Source organism: Musca domestica, unplaced genomic scaffold (genome assembly GCF_030504385.1).
Source record: "Musca domestica strain aabys unplaced genomic scaffold, Musca_domestica.polishedcontigs.V.1.1 66, whole genome shotgun sequence".
NCBI lineage: Eukaryota > Metazoa > Arthropoda > Insecta > Diptera > Muscidae > Musca > Musca domestica.
The window spans coordinates 3,931,804-3,953,328 of NW_026712376.1; the positions used below are offsets into that span (position 1 = coordinate 3,931,804).

At 33.0% G+C, this 21,525-nt stretch overlaps 1 protein-coding gene across 18 annotated transcripts in view; it reads right to left on the minus strand.

The window, feature by feature from the left end:
- The window catches only part of LOC101897554 (serine/threonine-protein kinase mig-15), a 137,253-nt gene that overhangs the window by 3,965 nt on the left and 111,763 nt on the right, over positions 1–21,525 (minus strand). For 12 of the 18 annotated variants that reach the window (XM_059129683.1, XM_059129688.1, XM_059129687.1 and 9 more), the window contains 8 exons: positions 13,264–13,383; positions 10,018–10,047; positions 2,568–3,053; positions 2,345–2,500; positions 2,112–2,279; positions 1,894–2,043; positions 228–362; positions 38–112 (listed from right to left, as the gene is read on the minus strand). In XM_059129683.1, the coding sequence (XP_058985666.1) occupies positions 38–112; positions 228–362; positions 1,894–2,043; positions 2,112–2,279; positions 2,345–2,500; positions 2,568–3,053; positions 10,018–10,047; positions 13,264–13,383 (1,320 nt within the window). The remainder of the gene's footprint in view (positions 1–37; positions 113–227; positions 363–1,893; positions 2,044–2,111; positions 2,280–2,344; positions 2,501–2,567; positions 3,054–10,017; positions 10,048–13,263; positions 13,384–21,525) is intronic. The other 6 variants (XM_059129686.1, XM_059129692.1, XM_059129694.1 and 3 more) reach the window with 3 other exon arrangements.

A 21,525-nucleotide genomic window follows, 5' to 3' on the forward strand; every position in this document is an offset into this window, starting at 1 on the left:
TTATAGAAATCCTTAAAATGCAAACGTTTAATTTTACCTCTATTGCTTTATTGCCCCAGCCCATAATTTGTCCAGTTCCAATGTATGCCACTGATGTAGGCATCTCACCCCACTGTAAATAGGAATAATTTAAAAAAATTATTAAAAAAATACAAAATCTTGATAAATGGATTTAAATTCAAATCTAAAAAAGTTGCTGTGCGGAATTTTGTGATTTTATTCCTTACCTGTAGCACAATATTTTTGGACACACGTCCTACTGTATTCACATAAACACCTTCGTTATCGTAGCATAATAATAACTGCATACCATTTGAATTTGGAAGAGCTACAATACAATGAGGAATGATTGCACCCTGAGTCTGAAAAAAGAAGAAAACAAACAGTTATAGAAAATTTATGAAGGAAAATTTAACAAGAAAACCAGTAAAGAAAGTCTTAAAGTCGGGCGGACCGGCTTTATGATACCCTACACCACTTTGCTAATTTAGTGGAGCTCCGCATAACAATTAAACGTTTTAATGGGAGAACGCTTGTAAACAATATAATAAGCTGTCACTGGAATAATTCTAACAACTGTCGGACGAGTGGCTTAGAAATGACAGTAGTTTGAAGTTGGTTGCATATTTTTTCATCTCACCCCATATATCATCTACACAACAGATCTTGCGCTAGCAAAAATATTTGGATGTTGTGAAACTTGAAGATAGTTTGATGCTTATTTCACTTTCTTTGAGCGTTTTGTTTTTCAAAATCTTGAACCCTATGTGGGGGAGTTATCAGAAGACATGGTGCGATCTCTACCATCTTTATAACACATATTGCATTAATGGAAATATTGAGATGTATCAAGTCTGAATGGAATCGGAGGTTTCTTTCGCGTTTTTGTGGGGGAGGGACTTGAAGGAGTGGATGGATATATCCCATCTTGGGTTAATAAAAATATGTGTGTAATTTGAAAAGAACCTGATGCTTATTTCGGATTTAATGATCGTTTTGTTTTTCAAAATCTTGAAGAAATGGTGCAATCTCTATAATCTTTATAACAGATCTTGCGTTGATGGTTATATTGAGATGTTTTTATGTGCTTCATGGATATTCAGTAGGAGTAGAGCGATATATCCAATCTTCACAGCAGATATTATGTTAGAAGAAATAATAGGATGTATGGAATATGAACAGAATCGGATGTTAATTTCGCATTTTATGGGCTTCATGGATATTCAAAATTTTGAACCTTTGTAGGGGACGTACCAGAAGGAGTCGGCCGATATATCCCATCTTCACATGGTTTGGTTAATAAAATAAATGTTGCGTTGTGTGTAATTTGAAGACAATCGGTCTCTTACATCACATTTTATAAGAGCTATAATTATTCACGATTTTGACCCTTGGTGGGGGAGGTACTTGATGGAATGGACCGATATTGTTCATTTTCGCACCTGTTCTAGCACTGATGATTATCCTTTCTCTTTTTGAGTAGTAAACTATTTTATTTTTGAAAATTTCGACCTTTTTTGGGAGAGGAACCAGAAGGAGTTGACCGATATTCCCCATCTCCGAACTCGATCTAAGTTTGAAATTGTTATTACGATGTATCGGATAATCCCACCAAATCGGATATTCCAGACAGACGGTCGGACGGACGGACATCGCTAGATCGACTCCAAATGTCCTGAAACGGATTTGGTCCAGTATCTAAATCTGCTATTTCGATGAGGCACGTTTTGGCCGTATCAAATGATATAGCTGAGGGTATAATAAAATGACAATGAAGTAAATATAGTTTTAGTTTTATGATATGATGCTAGACGAATAATAGAAACACTTTCTATGTTTTCAGCAAAAGAATGGGTATTTCTTGGAAGCATTACCATTTAAAACTCTACTTACATGCTTAGGAAGATAAATATCGTATACTTCAGCTGAATCCAAATCAACTGCATGAAAGCCCTCAGCTGAGCCATAGATAACCTTCAGTCTAGATTGATCTTCAATGGTAAGATCAACTAACAAGGGACGATGTTCCAATTCACCGAAATTCTGAAAATGAATTATGGTAAGAAGTAGGTAATTTTCGATTATGGTATTTAAAGAAAACGAAGCCATACCTTAAATGCCATAAATTTATGATATGGTTTGGGAGCCCAGGCATAAATTTCTATTGAGTCTTTTAATGCAATCACTAGGAACTTAATCCTTTCGTATTTAACAATTTTAAAATGTACAGCACCTTGTAGATCACCAACGTTTATCCAACCATTGCGTCGTTCAACTTGCTGCGGGGAAAGAATGAAGGCATTATTGTGAGGACGACAGCAATTTGAGAAGAAATTCAACTTACATCAGATAAACCATCGGTTCTTAAGATTTTCGATTTGAGCCAGGATAGGTAATAGACACGTACACGATTCTTTTTACCCGATATGGTTACCAAGATATTTTGACCTTCTAATACCTCCATCTGTTGGAAACGACGACGTGATATCAGTTGGTAAACCTAAAAAGGAACAGTTGAATTAAATTAGAAATTTTAAGAGATACTTCGTGGCGCTGTAATTACATACCTTGCCTTGACCGGAACGATCCAATAACATTAAACCATTTTCAGTACCTATCAATAGATTTACACCCCACAGGGCGGCACACAATATTTCCGAGTTGAAACGTTTCTTGTATTTGCGTATCTCGGGCGTATCACTGGATGCCTCGTGCGATGTGGGTGTAACATTGACATTCACATGGGATTCACGTCTCGATGGTCCCGAGCCGCCAGCACCAAAACCAAATGTAAGAAAACTACGCTGTTTCTGTTGTAGGGCATAGGGAGGAACGGGCAAAGCGGCCGCCGATGCATTGGAAGAAGAAGCAGATTTGTGCAACAAATTAGTAATGCTACTGGAAGAGCGAGTTTTGCTAATCGAATTTTTGGGACTGTTTTGACGCGATGAAGACGAATGCAACGAAATCGTCGATTGAGGTGAGTTATTCGAACCACCAATAAACGATTTCGAGGGTGTGGAATGCACGGATGAGTTGATGGCCGCCTGATACTGTTGGAGAGTTAACGAAGAAAGAAAAAAAAAACATATATTAGTTAGTTTTTTTATTTACGTACATACATATGTATATTTCATACAAATTTTACAAATATTTAAAGAATAAATCTTATTTTTTTTTTAGATTTCATAGAGGGGAAGAGTAGTATTATATAGTAGAACATGCCCATTGCCTTAGTACTAGAAACTACACTCAGTTTAATTATTATGATGAAGATCATTATTACAGCACACTTGACTTGAAGGTTTAAATTTAAAATATTGGAATTAAACTTCTTGTTAGTGAGATTTTAATTATAGGGAGTAAATACAAAAAAGAGGTCGAAACATTTACAATATTATGCATAGGATGATGTGACAATATTCTCTTCTTTTTTTTGTGTCAATACAAAATATATATTAATAATAAAATAAAATAAAAAAATGTGATTAGTCTTTCCCAGACGCCATGAAAACATAAAAAAGATGAAACCGAAACTTGATAATAATTGAATATGTGAATTTGCTTGATATGTGTGTATGTATGCTGTTTTATAGTTTTTTATAGTATGTTTGTTGAGTTTTATAGTTTTTCTAAGAAAATTACTAAACAAAAATGTAGAAAAGATAATTGAAATATATATGAAAATACATTTCATTTTGTTGTAAATATTTCATGTGTGATTTAACCAGGTGATTACAAATGCATCTAAATTACATCTAGTTGTATAAGAAAAAAATATACATATACAGGGAGAGATGAAAAAAAAAACTGCAAACAACTTCAGACTGCTGTCATTTCTAGGCCAAATTATCCCAGTGACAGCTCATTATATCGTTTACAATCGTACAAAAGCATTTTGGTGAGAATTTTCCAAAAAAAAAAAGTTATTCGCGGTGAAATTCAAGCGTGATAATGTGATTTCCCTATATTTGGCTGGAAAACCACAAGTGGCTATCGTTAGAGCACTCCAGCATTTAAATGAGAATAAATCTTTTGTGTCTCGTACCAGAGCTCGTTACCGTGATACTGGTAGCGTAGCGTAGCCCGACGTCAAGGAAGTGGAGGGAAGAAAACAGCAACAACAGCAGAAATGGTTCGAAAAGTAAAGGAGCAACTTAATCGAAACCCATGTCGCAGTGGCCAAAAAAATGGTTCATGAGGTGAACATATCGCAATATTCAATTCGGTAAATATTGAAAAATGAGCTCGGGGTAAAGCTATTGAAATTCCAAAAAGTGCAAGAACTTACACCGTAACCGAAAGAAAATAGACTCAAAAGAGCTAAAGAGTTGCTTCGCATGGTCGAAATTTGTGAACTGCCGAATTTGGTTTTCTCCGAAGAGAAAAGATTCGTTGTCCAGCAGTTTGTAAACAAACAAAATGATCGTGTTGACTAGACAAAGAGGTCGGTTAGCCACCAGAACTTCAGCGCCGTCCATGGCGATGCTGTGGGCTATAACATCTGATGGTCGCTCTCCGCTCGTATTAATCGACCGAGGCATGAGAATAAATGCCGAATATTATCTCGAAAATATTCTGGAGGGTGTATTAAAGCCTTGGGCACGCCGCAGACCTTGGACTTTCCAACAGGACTCAGCACGCGCCACCCAAGAATGGTTACAAAATGAGGTTCCTCGCTTCATTTCCAGCGCACAATGGCCAGCAAAATCTACGGATACCAATCCGTTGGACTATTGTGTCTGGAGTATTTTGGAAAGCTAGGTTGGCACTAAAAAATACCAAAGTGTCGATCACCTCAAGCAAGCGCTTCGCCGGGAATTGGCCAAAAATGCCGCAAAACAAGATTGGTGCAGCGTATGACGGTTTCATTGGCCGTTCGAAGGCCATAATTCGTGCCAAAGGTGACCAATTCGAACAAATCTAAACTTATTCTAAAATTTGATGCTATTTAAGACATTTTTTACTTTCATTCAATAAAATTAAAAAAAAGTGTAAAAATTATGGCGTTTGACTTTGTTGCAGTTTTTTTATCTCAACCTGTAGATATTTTTAAATTTATTTTTGGGGAAATTTTTTACTGTCAAGGTTCATTTCTAGGTATTTTAACTTGCATGTGTAATCACAGGGTTAATTGACAATTGATATAGGAGTGAATGTGTGTGGTTGTTCTGAAAACGTTTTGGAGATATATATTTTGATATTTGTTAAGTATGTATGTAACTACTTAATTATGTATGTATGTATGTATGTAAAAGTGTGTGCATATTTTTTTTTTTGTTAAGGCGAATATCATTTGTTAATTTTTTATACCCTCCACCAGACATAGTATGGAGGGTATATTAAGTTCGCCATTCCATTTCCGTCTGAATTGTCTGAAAAGCCACAAAAGGAGTTCCTTCCGAGTACTTTGTCTATATTGGTCTACGATATCGTATATGCCTCATCTAACGGTACCGCCCTATATCCCGAATTTTGATGATTTCAGACACATTTTTAAATTAAATTGGCTAAAAATAAACACAAGGAGTTCCCTTTGTGTAATTTACCCCTAGAAGAGAAATGTCTACAAGTCCACGATATCCTATTGCCCCCATATAACGGTATCCCCGCAATATTCGGTATTTTGATGATTGTAGCTACATATTTTAATGGAATTGTCTAAAAATTTATACTAGAACTTCTTTCTAAGCACTTTACCCCCTGGAAGAGAAATGTCTATAAAAGGTCCACGATATCGCATAGCCCGCGTAAAACGGTACCCACGATATTCGAGATTTTGACGATTTTAGGGACATTATTCACCGGAGCTGTTTCCAATTCTGAATTTAGAATTCGTAATGGGTACTACAGCCTATGACAAACAATTGCGTATACAGAACTATGTTTTCATATTGCCTCTATTTAACGGTGCCTCCCAATTTTTGGTATTTTGATGATTTTAGCGACATTATTTACCCGAATTGTTTCAAATTTCGTATTCGAAGTTTGTAATGGGTACTACAGCCTATGACAAACAATTGCGTATGCAGATCCACGTCTTCGTATAGCCCCTATGTAACGGTACCTCCCAATATTCGGTGTTTTTACGACTTTAGTTACATTATTCACCGGAGTTTTTTAATATGTCGTATTTAGAGTTCACAATGGGAACTTCGGTCTATGACAAAAAATTTTCTATTCAGGTCAAGGTCTTCGTATAGGCCCCATATATATATACAATATTCACCGAATTTGTTTGAAATTTCGTATTTGAAGTTCCTAATAGGTACTACAACCTGTGAGAGAAAATTGGGTATGCAGGTCCAGGTCTTCGTGCAGTCGCGATATATCAGTACCTCTCTATATTCGGTATTTTGATAATTTTAGCGACATTATTTACCCGAATTGTTTCAAATTTCGTATTCGAAGTTTGTAATGGGTACTACAGCCTATGCCTGTCTGCCACGTCTTCGTATAGCCCCGTATAAAAGTTTAACGGTATTTTTCGTATTTTTTTTTTTTTTTTTTGAAAATTTTCAAGTTGCTTCCAAATGGTGAAGGGTATGAAAAGTTCGGCCAAGACTTAAATGCTTTTTTACTTGTTTTTGCTTGATTTTTTTATTACCTTTTCGATATAAGTTTTTGGATCTGAAATTTGCATTGGGTAAAGCAAGACCAGTACATACTTCGTTTTTCCATTGTAACAAAAAATTGGATAAAAATATCACTTATCAAATACTTCAGCTGAGTATTTTATCCAGAGATCAAACGCATCTAAAAAGACGTCTTCTAGGACCTTTAGTAGAATTTTATGAGAAATGATTTTTTCGAATATTGTAGCGATCCTGTTTAAAGGGAGCTTTTGAAGAAAAGGAAATGTAACCACACAACCATATAAGTCTTAATATTATCGATTTTATTTCAACTAAGCTATATAGTACTCATAATTGGTTGGGTCATAGACTCCGAACTGAGTCTTCTGTTTAATGATGTTATAACTCTGGAACTAGTTGGAATTTTGTCTTACAATCTTTGAAAAATTTAGCATTTGATCAACCAACCTAATCTAGATATGGAAAATATTGAGTCTTATTTTCCTACGGCTGTTATTTAAGTCATTTTAATCGGTTAGAACTACGTTTTTATACCCTCTATCTGTAAGGCTTTTATTTATATTAATGTAAACATCCTGTTTAACCTGGACTAGCATATTTTAACATTATTTTCGAAATTCAAAGCGCGATTGAAATAAAGAAGTGTATCAAATATAAAAGTCAAGGAAGAGAGAATCAGAACATGAACGTTTTATTCATTCCTAAGCGCAAATCTGACAAAATAATGAAAGACGAAATAATGATAGTAAAATACTAACACTCTGCATGAGGTGATATGATGACGACGATGATAACATTAACAAAGTATGTACATATATATACAAAAACTGATGATGATTTGAACGTATGAACCATTAGTGATTAGTTTTTCTTTTCTCCTACCGATCATTTTTACACAAACAAAGATACAATTTATTATTACGTAATTTCAATTTTTTACATAGCATATCATACAAATTATTTTATTCATATCATATCAATTTAAGACAATACAATAGACTTAAAATTCTATACTAATACACACACGAACATATTTTTTATTAAATAATTATATTTCCACCATTTCAGGATATCTACGGAGACTTTCATTCAAATTGTCGAGGGAAAGTATAGACGAGTAATATACTGATAGGGGAAGGGTTTCAAAGAAAACCAAAAACCAGTTTTCCAAATGTCAATGAACGTCTTTTTCATTACGTACGTAATAAGCATAATTGTCGATTTTGGAGAGGAGACCAGCCAGCAACATTACAAAAGCTACCAATGCAGTCTGAAAAAGTTCCAGTTTAGTGCGGTTTATGGCCTAGAGTTAATTTTGGATCATACTTCTTCAAATATGCTGCGAATCGCAACATAACTGTGAATGATGAGCGCTACTGTGGGATGATATCCAACTTTTTTTTGCCCAAAATTTGCAGAAGTTTGACTGGCATGACATGTGGTTTCAACAAGACGGTGCCACATGCCACACAGCACTCGTAACAATGGACTTATTGAGTGGCGTTTAGGCGAACATTTTATTTCATGTTTTTGGCCGGTCCACATAGATATTGCTATTTAGCGTCTTCAGAATATTTTTGTGAGGCTATGTAATAGAACATGTCTTCTATTAACGCATTGGCAGACCGGACGAAATGTTGTAAAAAGTATGTCAAAATTGGAATAAGGGATGGACCGTCTGAATCGTAGTCGTGATTTACATTTGCATGAAATATTCTTTTTATGCTAAAATATAAAAATAATTTCTTTTTAGATAAAAAAATCAGGGGAGCGTCTAAAAGTATGCTATAATAAAAATGCTGCAAATAATTGTGAAAAAAGAAATTCATTTTTATATGATTCTGACATTATGTGTAGTCGGGCCTTTATTATGGGGCGTATTAACCATGTCGTCTCATTCCTTCTGGATCTCATCTCAAAAGTGAGCACATCGTAATCTATGTATGTATGAGAGCAGTGGAAATAACTGACTGAGAGAGAATCAACGTTTAAACTAAATTTTGCACGAGAGTCAGTATTGTAGCGTAGTAAATACTTTGTACTGTATAAACGAAATGACCTAGATTTTGGAAAAAGAAGGAAGAAAGTTGGAATGGGAGTCACTGATGGAGTGCACGATAAATGTACCAAAAGGTTTTAAATATTCGAAAAATTCTAAAATGGTACTGAACATCTAAAACTGTACCAATTTGGTATTATGTGAACGAATAGAGCTAAGCACATAAAATTCGGGATGATAATCAAGCCTGGAAAGTACATTTGAGGTGGTTTTGAAAATGTGTACTATAATTGTACGAAAAAAACTGAATGGTACTATATTTATTATTGGGTGAAGGGATATAGATAACATTCTGAGATGTGATACATAGATTTCTGATGGTATCTGTGGTTGGGAAATATGTCCTATATTTGTACGAAAAGTACTATTTGATACTAAATTTAGTGCTGGCTGAAGGAATGGTGCTGGAATCCCGAAATTTGGTATTGAGGTCTCTGTTGGCATCTGGGAATGAGAGAAGCTCATTTTTCGATATGCGTACTAAAATTGTACTAAATTTAGTACCATAATTTAATAATGGGGAAATAGCAGAGTTACATTTCTGAAATTTGATATTAAGGTCACAGAAAACTCTATAGTTGTTTTCTTTCTTTATCTAGTTTTATATTTTGCTAGATAATATTTAATATAATTATTTTTGAACAATATATTGGTGGGCATACAAATCTTCGAATTATTTCCAATACGAAAATTAATGAAATTTCTTTCGTAGCACCTAGAAATGGTGTAGAGAATTGCGAAATAACAAATTAGAAAAATATACAGATGTTAATTTTTTTGATCATATTTTAACATATATTACAAAATAGAAAAAATACTAAATTACATACAAAAGAAATCATTATACACTATTGTGAACAAAAAAAAAAAAAAGGATATACTTTTAGACATGTTGTTTAGAAATACTTTATACGATTAGAGGCCAGCTATACACACATTAAGTCCTTGATATTAATTATGACTGATAAATTCAAGTTATATTTGAGTTTCAATTACTATAAACACATTAATTCAATTCATAGTTCAATTTTTGCCTAAGTTTGTTGACCATTCTCAATTTGTGTTTATAGCATTTTATTCTTGAAACAAAACGAAATGTAATCGTTATAGCAGGTGAGTGAAAGACAAAATAGAGAGAGAGAATATTTATATGTATGCGTATATAGTATGGAATTTACAAGAAATGATTGGTTCGGAGCGTTTTTTTTTTTGGTTTGGTTTTATTGGTCTATAAAAGTAAGTATATAGGAGACGATCTTAAACTAAGCTAATCAAAATGAGAGTGTTTTTGATTTTAAAATTTTAAGAATTTCAGTTTGTTATTTTTTAAATTTTTTATTGATTTATTTGTTTTATACTTACAATTTGTTTGTGATTGTTAGGTAAATTTGCCTAATTGAATATTGAAAATTCATACAGTGGCCATCAGCTCACAGAAAAGAAAACGTCGCGGAAAGACAAAGCACAATGGATATGAAGAAAAATATTTGTTTTTGGTTTATATATGTTTGGATTTTGTTGTTGTTGTTGTTATTAATATTATTAATATAGATATTATAAAATGACAATACAAAATACGAAAAATAAACTCAAAATATATGCATAATTTCTAACTTGAAAAATATTAAGAAAATATACATTTATTTTCTAAAAATTAATAAAAATATAATCTACCAGTAGAAATTGTAACTACAATATAAAAATAAAAAGATAAATGGCACATAAATAGGCTACTTAAAAAAAGGAAACCCTGTCTAAGAAATAAGAATAAAAAAATAATAATGAGACCTTCTTTGAATAACCCAGGTTATGGTCTTCTTTATAGACGGGCCCGCTTCAATTGACGCATAGGAAGACAATATTGAACCAGTGATGTTGGCCGAGATGTTGGAAAGAGTATGCCAAAATTGGACTGAGCCCATTTGGGGCGCAGTCGCGGTCATCATTTGCATGAAATATTCTTCAAACATTAAACTATATGAACCGTATTATCAATTGAAAAAAAAAATTTTCATGATTTTTTATACCCTCCACCACACTATTGAAATACTCATGTCAGACCCAACAAATTACATATATTCTTGAATTTTATCTAAGCCGATTTAGGGATGGCCGAATGAACGAATTGAGATAGAAGGCTAAAAGAGACTTTGGACACATGTGAATTTTGTCAGAAGGCAGGTTAAGTTCGTAAATGGGTCATGTAGGTCTACGTTTTCACATAGCTCCCTTATAACGGGACTTCCCATTTTTCGGTATTTTGATGATAAACCGGAATTGTTATAAATTTTGTATTTAAACTACGAAATGGATACTATGACAGAAAGTTGTCTACATGGGTCCATGTTTTGGTGTAGCCCCCTTTTATAACGGGACCTCCCAATATTCGGTATTTATATGATTTTAGCGATATTTTTACCGGAATCATTTCAAATTTCATATTTAAAGTTCGCAATAGGTAATACAGCTTATGACGAAAAAGTCGCGCATGCAGGTCCATGTCTTCGTATAGCCCCCACACAACGGTACCTCCCAATATTCGGCATTTTGATGTTTCAAATTGTTTCAAATTTAGTAGTTGAAGTTCGTAATAGATACTACAACCAGGTCCATGTCTTCGTATAGCCCCCATATAACGATACCTCCCTATATTCGGTATTTGTATAATTTTAGCGACATTATACACCGGAATTGTTTCAGATTTTGTATTTGATGTTCGTAGTGGAAACTACAGCCTATGACAAAAAATTGTCTGTGCAGGTCCACGTTTTGGTATAGCCCCCATATAATGGTACCTCGCATTCGGCATTTTGATGATTTAAGCTACATTATTCACCGAATTTTTTCAACTTTCGCATTTGTATAATATTGTAATGGCTTATGACAAAAGTTGCCTATGACGGTTCACGTCGTACAGACCCTAATATAACGGTTACATTCGTTATTTTTAAAATGTTAACAACATTTTTAATGGTTTTCATTTTTTTGAAAAATGCGAATTTCGTTTCAAATGGTTGAGGGTATTCAAAGTTCGGCTCGGCCAAACTTACAGCTTTCTTACTTTTTTTAGTTTTATGTTTTTTTATGAAAATCTTTCAGCCTTTAAATAGACTCTTGCGGATCTTCTATGGAAAGAAGACATTTTATGGATATGTTCTATGTATTCTATGGAGAGAATTATGCAGCCAATACCTTATGCAGGTCTTCTATGGACAGAAGACTTTCTTAAGGTTTTTTTTAGGGGGAGAATATTATTTATAAGGCTTCTTGGAGAAAGAAAAACTTTTTACAGATCATCCATGTAGAGAAACCTTTTACAGTGAATCTGCGAACGAAAGTGTTGTGTGGGGGGTTTTATCGATGATAAATCTTTTACAGATCTTCGTTAGATTGAGAAATCTTTTCACAGATCTTCTACGACTGCAAGACCTTTTACAGGACTTCTGTGGATAAAAGACTTGTTCTTAAAAAAAAGTTAAATTATAACGTCGTATGAATTCACTTAGATATTTGCTCTATCCCTCAAAATGCCTTAATTAGTTTGTAATTGAAATAAAATTCTTTCTATTCCATTATTTCTATGTATTTATTCCAGCTTTTCCAATATGGAAAATGGGCCTCAGATAAATACCTTCTTTCAATAGAGTCGAAAAGTTTGATTTTCTAAAAGTAAACCTCTTTACATTTTGACCGCCCAAAAAAGTCTTGCTGATTAACAATTAAAATAAAAAATCTATACATTTGAAATACAATTCTAATGTTCCTATAGAAATATTAGTTTAATTTCCCTAAAAAGTGTTTTTTTTTGTATCCTAGGTGATAGTTGCCTGTGTATGTGTTTTGTTGATATGAAATTTGCTTAAAAAAACCACAACACCATACAGCAGTTTGTGTTTGAAATTAGTTACAAAATTTTGAATTAAATCTAGTATTATCTTAAGGCTCTCAAAAAACCCCATACCTCAATGTTTTCTAATTATTTAAAAATATAAAAAATAATAAGGATTTGTATTAAAATGAATTAAATTAGTAAATAACTGACTGGGGACAGGGGGAATTATGTGAATATTGAAAATGAAAAAAGCAACAACAAATATAAAAATGAAACGGAATAAAACTTATAACACAGTTAACAGAGACAAACTAAAATAGTAGTAATAATAATAATTGACTTCCACATTTTGGGTGGCACATATGAATGAAGGAAATGACTGAATCAGACAAACACAGTTTGTTGGGGGGAGGGACAATAGACTGAATGCCATTGTCACAACATTGATTTGTTGCAACAATTTTGTTATAAATGTTTTGAATTGTATTATTTTTTTAAGTGAAAATGCAACAACGAAAATAATAATTAATTTAAATCAAATCTCAACTAGGAACGGATAAACAAAATTGACAAAACACAATGATAACTTATATGTATGTAGCGAATATGTAATATAATCTGTTTAAGGCATTATGTATTACGTATGTGTGTATTATAATAAATTATACAAGAATAAACAAATTATCCAACTAATTTTCGAATTACTTTAAGTGAATACTAAAAATTAAATAAAAAATGTAGCGAGAAATGTTGGCAAAAGCAACGAATTCACTTACCTCTTCACTGGATGATTTGTCGTGACGTGGCGGAGTTGCTGGCGAAGCTTGACTAAGCAAATCGGGTAAAACACTGCTGGTGCGTGTACCGGGTGTACCAAGATTTTCCGTATTACGATTCTAAATTAAAGGTAGAAAAAAAAAAAGATGGAAATGTAAAAATATTATTATATGTATTGTTTTTTGAAAGCATTTCTAAGCTATAAACAAATTTATAGCACTAATTACAAAATAAAATGAAATAAAAAAAAAATAAGAAATGAAATGTTTGAACGCTTTTCAAATCATTTGTTATTGCAAATGCCACAGATGATGTTTACAGAATTTCAAAAAATTTTGTAGTGAATATTAAGTAAAAGTAGAAAAAATATATGACATGTTCAAAATTATTTTGAAGTTGATTGTATTATTACATTATGTTGCTACTAAAGTCCTTTGGTTAAGGCCAGATTACACAACAGGTGGGAGTCAAATTTAAATGAGTTTTGTTGGCTTCCAGTAACTACTACTGTAATGTTAAATGCCGGTACTGAAATACGACTTTTTTTTGGTACTTTTAAAACAGGGAGCGCCAAAAGTATGCTATAATAGTGCTAAAGTTTGATTTTTGGTATTATGTCATAACAATTTCTCAGCTCAGACAAAAAATGCGATAATTATGCTTCACTATTTTCTAGGCAAGGTTCTCAGTGACTTTTTTTAAATAAAACTAGAGCGCCCCAAAAGTATGCTATAAATATACCAAAGACAAATGTGGAAAAAGTCAGCTTATATATTTCTCTAACACGAAAACGACCTTTTTATACCTCCGTCATTCCATTTGTAACTCATCGAAGTAACAATTTTAGACCCAGCGAAGTATATATACTCTTGATTAGCGTAAAATTCTAAGACGATTTAGCCTTGCCCGTCCGTCCGTCTGTTGTAATCACGCTAGAGCGGAAACGAATAAAAATAGGAAGCTACAATTTGGTCCGTCTTTTGTCTGCAGGCAGGTCAAGTTCGAAGATGGGCTATATCGGTCCACGATATCGAATAGCCCCCATATAAATGCATCCCCCTATATTTGGTATTTTGATGATTTTAACCAAATTTTCAATGGCATTGTTTGAAATTCTGCACAAGGAGTTCTTCGTGACTACTTTACACCCTGAAAAAGAATTGTTTTTACATAGATGCGCTATATCGTAAAGCCTTAATATAACGGAACCTCCCAATATTCGGTATGTTAATGATTTTAGCCACATTTTTCAATGGAATTGTCTGAAATTCTACACGGGGAGTTCTCTGTGAGTTCTTTACCCCCCTGAAAGAAAATTGTCTATATAGGTCCACGATATAGTATAGCCCCCATACAATGGTGCCCCGCGATATTCGGTATTTTGATGATTTTAGCCACATTTTTCAATGGAATAGTCTGAAAATGCACACAAGGATTTTCTTCTGAGTACTTTACCCTGTGGAAGATTGGAAATTGTCTATATAGGTCTACGTTTTAGTATAGCACCCATATAACGCTACCCTTAGATATTCGGTATTTCCAGGATTGTCACGGCATTATTCACCGGTATTGCATCAAATTTCGTATTTTAAGTTCGTAATGGATACTACAATCTATGACGGAAAATTGTCTATGCAGATCCACGTCTTAGTATAGCCCTCATACAACGGTACCTCCTGATATTCGGTATTTTGATGATATTAGCGACATTATTCACCGGAATTGTGTCAAATTTCGAAATCGTTAGTACAGCCTATGACAAAAAATTACTTATCCAGCAACACGTCCCCCCATTTGTGTATTGTATTGTATGTATTTCCGAGCTTTATAAGATATCTGGTACCAATATCATTGTTGTCTTATAGACCAAATCGGATGAAACATATACATGGGAGCTATAGCTATATATGAACCTATTGTCTCAAAATTTGATGTACTTGCTTCTAGACTGAATTCGGTCGGATGTGCCAAAATACAGATCATTTGGACTGATATTGGAAATATGGTGCACAATTAACCAGAAATCGGTTGAAAATATATATGGGAGCTATATCCAAATTAGATCCGAGGTATTTCTGGGCAGTATCTGATATCTGGTACCAAATATCATTCTTGTGGAGTACATATTACGAATGTGAGGGACCTAAACAACAAATCAGAAGAAACATATCCGGTATAAAAATACGAAATATTTTTGGTTTTTTTGGTAACTATGATGCCAATATTTTTTTAGGAAATAATGGAAATAGAAATTTCTTGTCTTTGATGACTTATAGTGACATTTGACGTTATCCTTTTAAAATTGTGCTTTTTGGAGATTTTTGCAAAAACTCACACAAAGTACGGCTTTTACCCTAAAATTTTAAGAAAAATTTAGACCATTGGTGTCTTCTAGGACCTATAGTAGAATTTCATGACAAATAATTTTGTAAAATATTTTAACTTCTTACGATCTCGTTTAAAGGGAGTTTTCAACCATATTTGAAAAAAGACATGTCTTCAGCTTTTCGACTTTACTTTCATAATTTGCTGGATTTTCCCTGTAACTTTTGAAAACATTTTTATACTTTATTTCTATATTACTGAAACGAAACAGGCAATTATGCTTACTTTGACTTGGGATAACCTCTAAATTTTGCATTTAGAATTGGATGGTTTTCAAAAATATACAGTGTAACTTTATATAATATAAAAATATAATTAAATTTTAAATTGATTCACCTCATCATCTGTAGCATTTATGTACATATGTATTTATGATTTGAAGAGCGTTTTCTTTATGTATATTATTTTTCCAAATACAAAAAATCTTAAAACTAAAATGAATGCCAATGAGTTTTACAAATACCCCTCTTTTATGAAAATGTAAATAAAATGATTTTATATAAAAAATTGACAATAAAATAACGCACTTTGACAATAAAAACAGAGACAGACACAACACTCATTTTTGTAATGTTAACAAATTATCGATTTTACTTCCAAAATTCCCCAACAAAATTGTTTTAAAGTCTTTTTTTTTAATAAAAACCCAAAAAGATATAAATTTTTAATATTTTTTTTTGTACAGCAGCAGATAAACGATCATTGCTTGGCAGAAGCAAAGAAAACTGAAGCTAAAGATGGAGATAGATGATGTTGCAAAAAAAAATAGTTGACAATTATTTTGTATATATATTGGGTCTGTTCCAGAACGGCAAGAATATAAAAGTTTTCACTACGATAGACGACTTTTAGTTTTTTCCGCAAAAAAAGGCAAAATCCTTGCAGTTTCTGAAACAGATCAGTATTATTGTAATATTTGTACATAGTTTTTATTTACAAAATTATAAAGAATAGTATGACTAGTTTAAAGCAATTTTTAAAAGGGTTATTCATAAACCCAACTTTTATTTTTGTTAAATCTGATTTCAGCTAAGCTTATGTTGGAATATCTATAATCTTAAGGCAAGCTCACACACATCATGTTAGAGTCATGTGAAAAGTGGAATTTCCACATTTATCTTAAGCATTTTCATGGCATACTTTTAGGCGCCATACACACATTTTGTACACCATCCACCATTCTAAGGAGACATATTAACTTTATGTATGTAACTGCTCGAAATAATCACGTTACCTCCTACAATGTTAAACTCTAAGTCGATTTAGCGATATCTGTCTGTTTGTTCTAATCACGTTACCTTAATAAGGAATTGAATGGTAGAGTCATATGTAAAGTGACTTTTTCACATTTCTATAGCATACTTAATGGAGATCCAAACAATTTTAAAACTTTCAAAAAAATGAGAAGATGAAGGATGAGGCGAAAAACATGCTCAACTCCCATTCAAGCAATATTGAAAAATTGAGTTTACTTGATTTTTTTTTCTGCTCCCAGTAGCTCTTCCGCTCGAATTCGACTGAGTTTCACTCCTTCTTCAAATTCAAGGTCTGCATATACGCTATACATTACTAAGGAGTGATTTTTGCGATTATATTTTTGGCAAAACTGGTTTAAATAGCTCACGCTCACGTTTCGTGTTTTGTTTTACTGAAGATGTTTGACACTTCAGTTTGGTATATATTTTAACCATGAATCGTCTTACAAACGAACAACCTCGCAGTTCGCAGCAATTGGGCCTATGTTGTTCAAAAATGTAGAAAATTTTGCAGAAAAACTTAGGTGTGAACCCATTTAGAATGCCGAAAGACCTACTGCAACGCAAAATTTTTGGAAAATGTTCTTGGAAAGTTGGCCGAAGATCCACTATATATCAAAAAATTGTGATTAGCGACGAAGCTCATTTTTGTCGCAACGAGGTAACCAGAAATAAACAGAATTGTCGATTTTGTAGTGAAGATCAGTTATGTGCATTGCCAAAGCTATTAATGTATCCAGAAATCAGTAAAAAAGCACCTAAGTTCGACCGGGCCGAACTTTTAATCCCCTCCACCATTTGGAAGGGACTGGAAAAACTTTTTAAAAAAATTCGTCGAAAAATACCCTTTAAATGAAAATCGTTTCTGAACCATGGCTATACGAAGACGAGGACCTGCATACACAACTTTTCGTTATAGACTGTAGTACCCACTAGGACCTTCAAATACGAAATTTAAAACTATTCCATTGGGTAATGTGCTAATATTATCAAAATATCGAAAAAACGGAGGTACCGTTATATGTGGGGTATACGAAGGCGTGAACCTGCATATACAATTTTCTGCCATAGGTTAAAGTATCCATTACAAACTTCTAAAAACAATTCCGGTGAATAATGTATCTAAATTCATCAAAATAAGGAATATTGGGAGGTATCGTTATATAGGAAGGGGTCGACCTGTATACTCAAATGTTTGTCATGGGCTGTAGTACACATTGCGAACTTTAAATACGAAATTTGAAACAATTCTATTCTATAGTCTTTAATACCATAAAAATTCCGAATATTGGGAGGTATCGTTATATGGGGGCTATACGAAACGTGGAACTGCAAACGCAATTTTTTGTCACAGGCTTTAGTACCCATTAACATCGTCCAATACGAAATTGGGGGGCTATACGAAAATGTGGACCGACATGACCCATTTACGAACCCCTCTACTGGCATACACTAATGTGCAAAATTTTAGACTTGTATCTCAAATCGTTCGAAAGATAGCGTGATTACAACAAACAGACAGACGAATATCGCTAAATCGACTTAAAATTTTACACTGCTCAAGAATATATTTTCTTCGTTGGGTCTGACATGAGTATTTCGAGGAGTTACAAACGGAATGACAAAGTTAATATACCCTCCATAGAATGTTGGAGGGTAAAAAAAGCAGTTAAGTTCAGCTGGCCCGAACTTCTTAATATCCTCCACCAATTTAAAATATTATAAAAATAGTCTTTCAATAGTCTTTATGGTGGATATAGGATAACATGAACCTATATGGACAATGTTCTGCCACAGTTGGTAAACCCATTATGATTACGTTAGAAACATAGGCCAAAATGATCAAAATATCGAATATGGGAATGTACCGTTTTATGCGTTCGATTATATAGACACAGGAAAAACAACCCATTATAAACTACAAGTCTCAAGCTAAACCGATGGAAACTGAGGCGAAAATTATCAAAATACCAAACATGGGGAGGTACAATTATATGTGAGTTATATGAAAACTCCTCCATAGTTTGGTGGAGGATATAAAACTAAATGCTTCATAGCATAGTATAAATTAATATAAATATGCTAAAATATTTTATTTCAAGTTCGTTTATTTTAAGTTTAAAAATTGTTGAGAGCTCCTTAAAGTATGCTATAAAAATGAAAATTATGAAAAACTCACTTTACATATGACTCTAACACCATGTGTAATCGGGCTTTTAGTTGAGCCTTTTGGATTTTCAAAACGTTTTAACATTTTAAAAACTAATTTTACTTGCTCTGGAAGTCTTCGAATTGTATAACTTCTCATATATATCAGGTAATGAGTGAAACTAACTCTCTTCTCAAGAACCTCTTGTCGCACCTAAAACTAATTGTAATTGACCAATGGAAATTTTTCTTTGCCATATTAATTTTTTTTTAAATTTTTTTCTTTGCCATATTTATGAGGGGCTTAACAATGTTCCTGATAAAGTAATTGACTTATATATGGTATATACAGATATTAATAACAACATAAAAATTAATATTATTTACTTTTTAAATTTTCAGATCTTATGCTCCATCTCAGCTTTACGAAAAACAATTTTATTATTTAGAGCAAGGCTTTAAAACAATTTTGCAAATGAGCTTAGCATTGGCGCAGATGACAATGTATTTGGAAAATGAGAAAAAAATTCCTTATTCCCTTAGAAATGAATCGAAATGACAAAAAAAATTGAGAAATTTTTAAAGATTAGATAAAAAACTAATATGTAAAACAAGAGAAACCTTAAAATTTAATTTAAATATTTAAAAAAAAAAAAAAAATAAATTTTGCACCATTGAGAGATATTTTCATTTTACCATTTCATAGATATTCACCTAATTTATAGTTTTACAATTTCGGTATACTACAAAAATCTCATTAGCATCCATATTCATTACTAGTAGTTAACTTAATTAGAATTTAAATACTTTTTTTTTTTGTTTTTGAAGAAACATAAAAAATTAGTTGTAAAAAATTTGTTAGCCTTAAAATGGTGCATTTTTTTGTTAGCTATACGACATCTTTATAGCATCATACATAGGGGATGGACGGGTCTGCCCCTCTAGGTTGGTTATACCATTATGGTAGAGGTTCTTTTACAAATCAAAATTAAATAAAAAGGAACAAAGGGAATAATGAAAAAGAACAAAAAAATCAAAACATGCTCCCAGGGGCACCTTATAATACAGAGACACAAAAACATCGAGTCAAAAGGACCGAAATCACAAAATCGAATAAAATCAAACATGTATGATGAATGTGAAAGAAAAAAACAGCATACCAAATAGGTTTTTCAAAATTTGAATTGAACTCAATAAAATAAAATAATATATACATTTATTTGGAATGGTATTTTTCTTTCGAATTCCTTTTCGTATCGGCACACGGATACAGGACCTAAATGTGCAGCTGCCTAAACAGCTATTTTTACTGGCATAAATTATCGGCTAGCTTCTTTGTAAAAGAAACAAGTTAAAAATTATCAGAAGAAATGGTCTGATCTCTACTATCTTTCTAACAGATCTTGTGTTGATGGAAAGATTGAGATACGCCAAGTCTGAATGGAATTGTATTGCTAATTTCGCGTTTTATGAGCTTCATGGTAATTCAAAATGGGGTCAACATTTGTGGGGAAGGTAACAGAAGGAGTGACCCGATATATCCCGTCTTCACAGCAGATCTTGTTTTTGTTAAAATAATAGGATGTGTGAAATATGAAGAGAACTGAATGCTTATCCCGGATCTTATAATAGTTCTGGTTATTCCGAACTTTGACCCTTTGTTGGGGAGGTAGAAGAAGAAATGGTAAAATTTCTAGCATCTTTATAACAGATCTTGTGTTGATGAAAATATTGAGCTGTACTTAGTCTGAATGGAATTGGATTGCTAATTTCGCGTTTTATGAGCTTCATGGTAATTCAAAATATTGACCCTTTGAGGGGAAGGTACCGATATATCCCATCTTCACATCTGATCTTGTGTGGGTAGAAATAATGGTATATGTTACATTTGAAGAGAAACAGATGCTTATTTCGAATTTTATAATCGTTTTGGTTATGTGACATTTGAAGAGAAACAGATGCTTATTTCGGATTTTATAATTGTTTTAGTTAATCAAACTTTGGTCCTTTGTGGAGTAGGTACCAGAAGAAATGGTCCGATCTCTAGCATATTTATAACAGATCTTGTGTTGATGGAAATATTGAGATGTTCCAAGTCTGAATGGAATCGGATGTTAATTTCGCGTTTTATAAGCTTGATGGGTATTCAAAATGTTGACCCTTTGGGGGGGGAGGTACCAGAAGGATTGGCCTCTATAACCCATCTTCATAGCAGATCTTGTTTTATTAGAAATAATAGGATTTGCGAAATATGAAATATGAACTGGATGCTTTTTCGGTTTTATAATAGTTTTGGTTATTCCGAACTTAGGCCCTTTGTGTTGGCGTTACCAGAAGTAATGGTCACACCAGCCGATGACTAAGCCAGTAAAAAAAAACGTTCCATGTATTTTACCTTAAGTTTTCAATCGAGATTGTGAATTAGGCCTTTAATAAAATAAAAAAGGGCTAAATAATCCTCTACATACATAT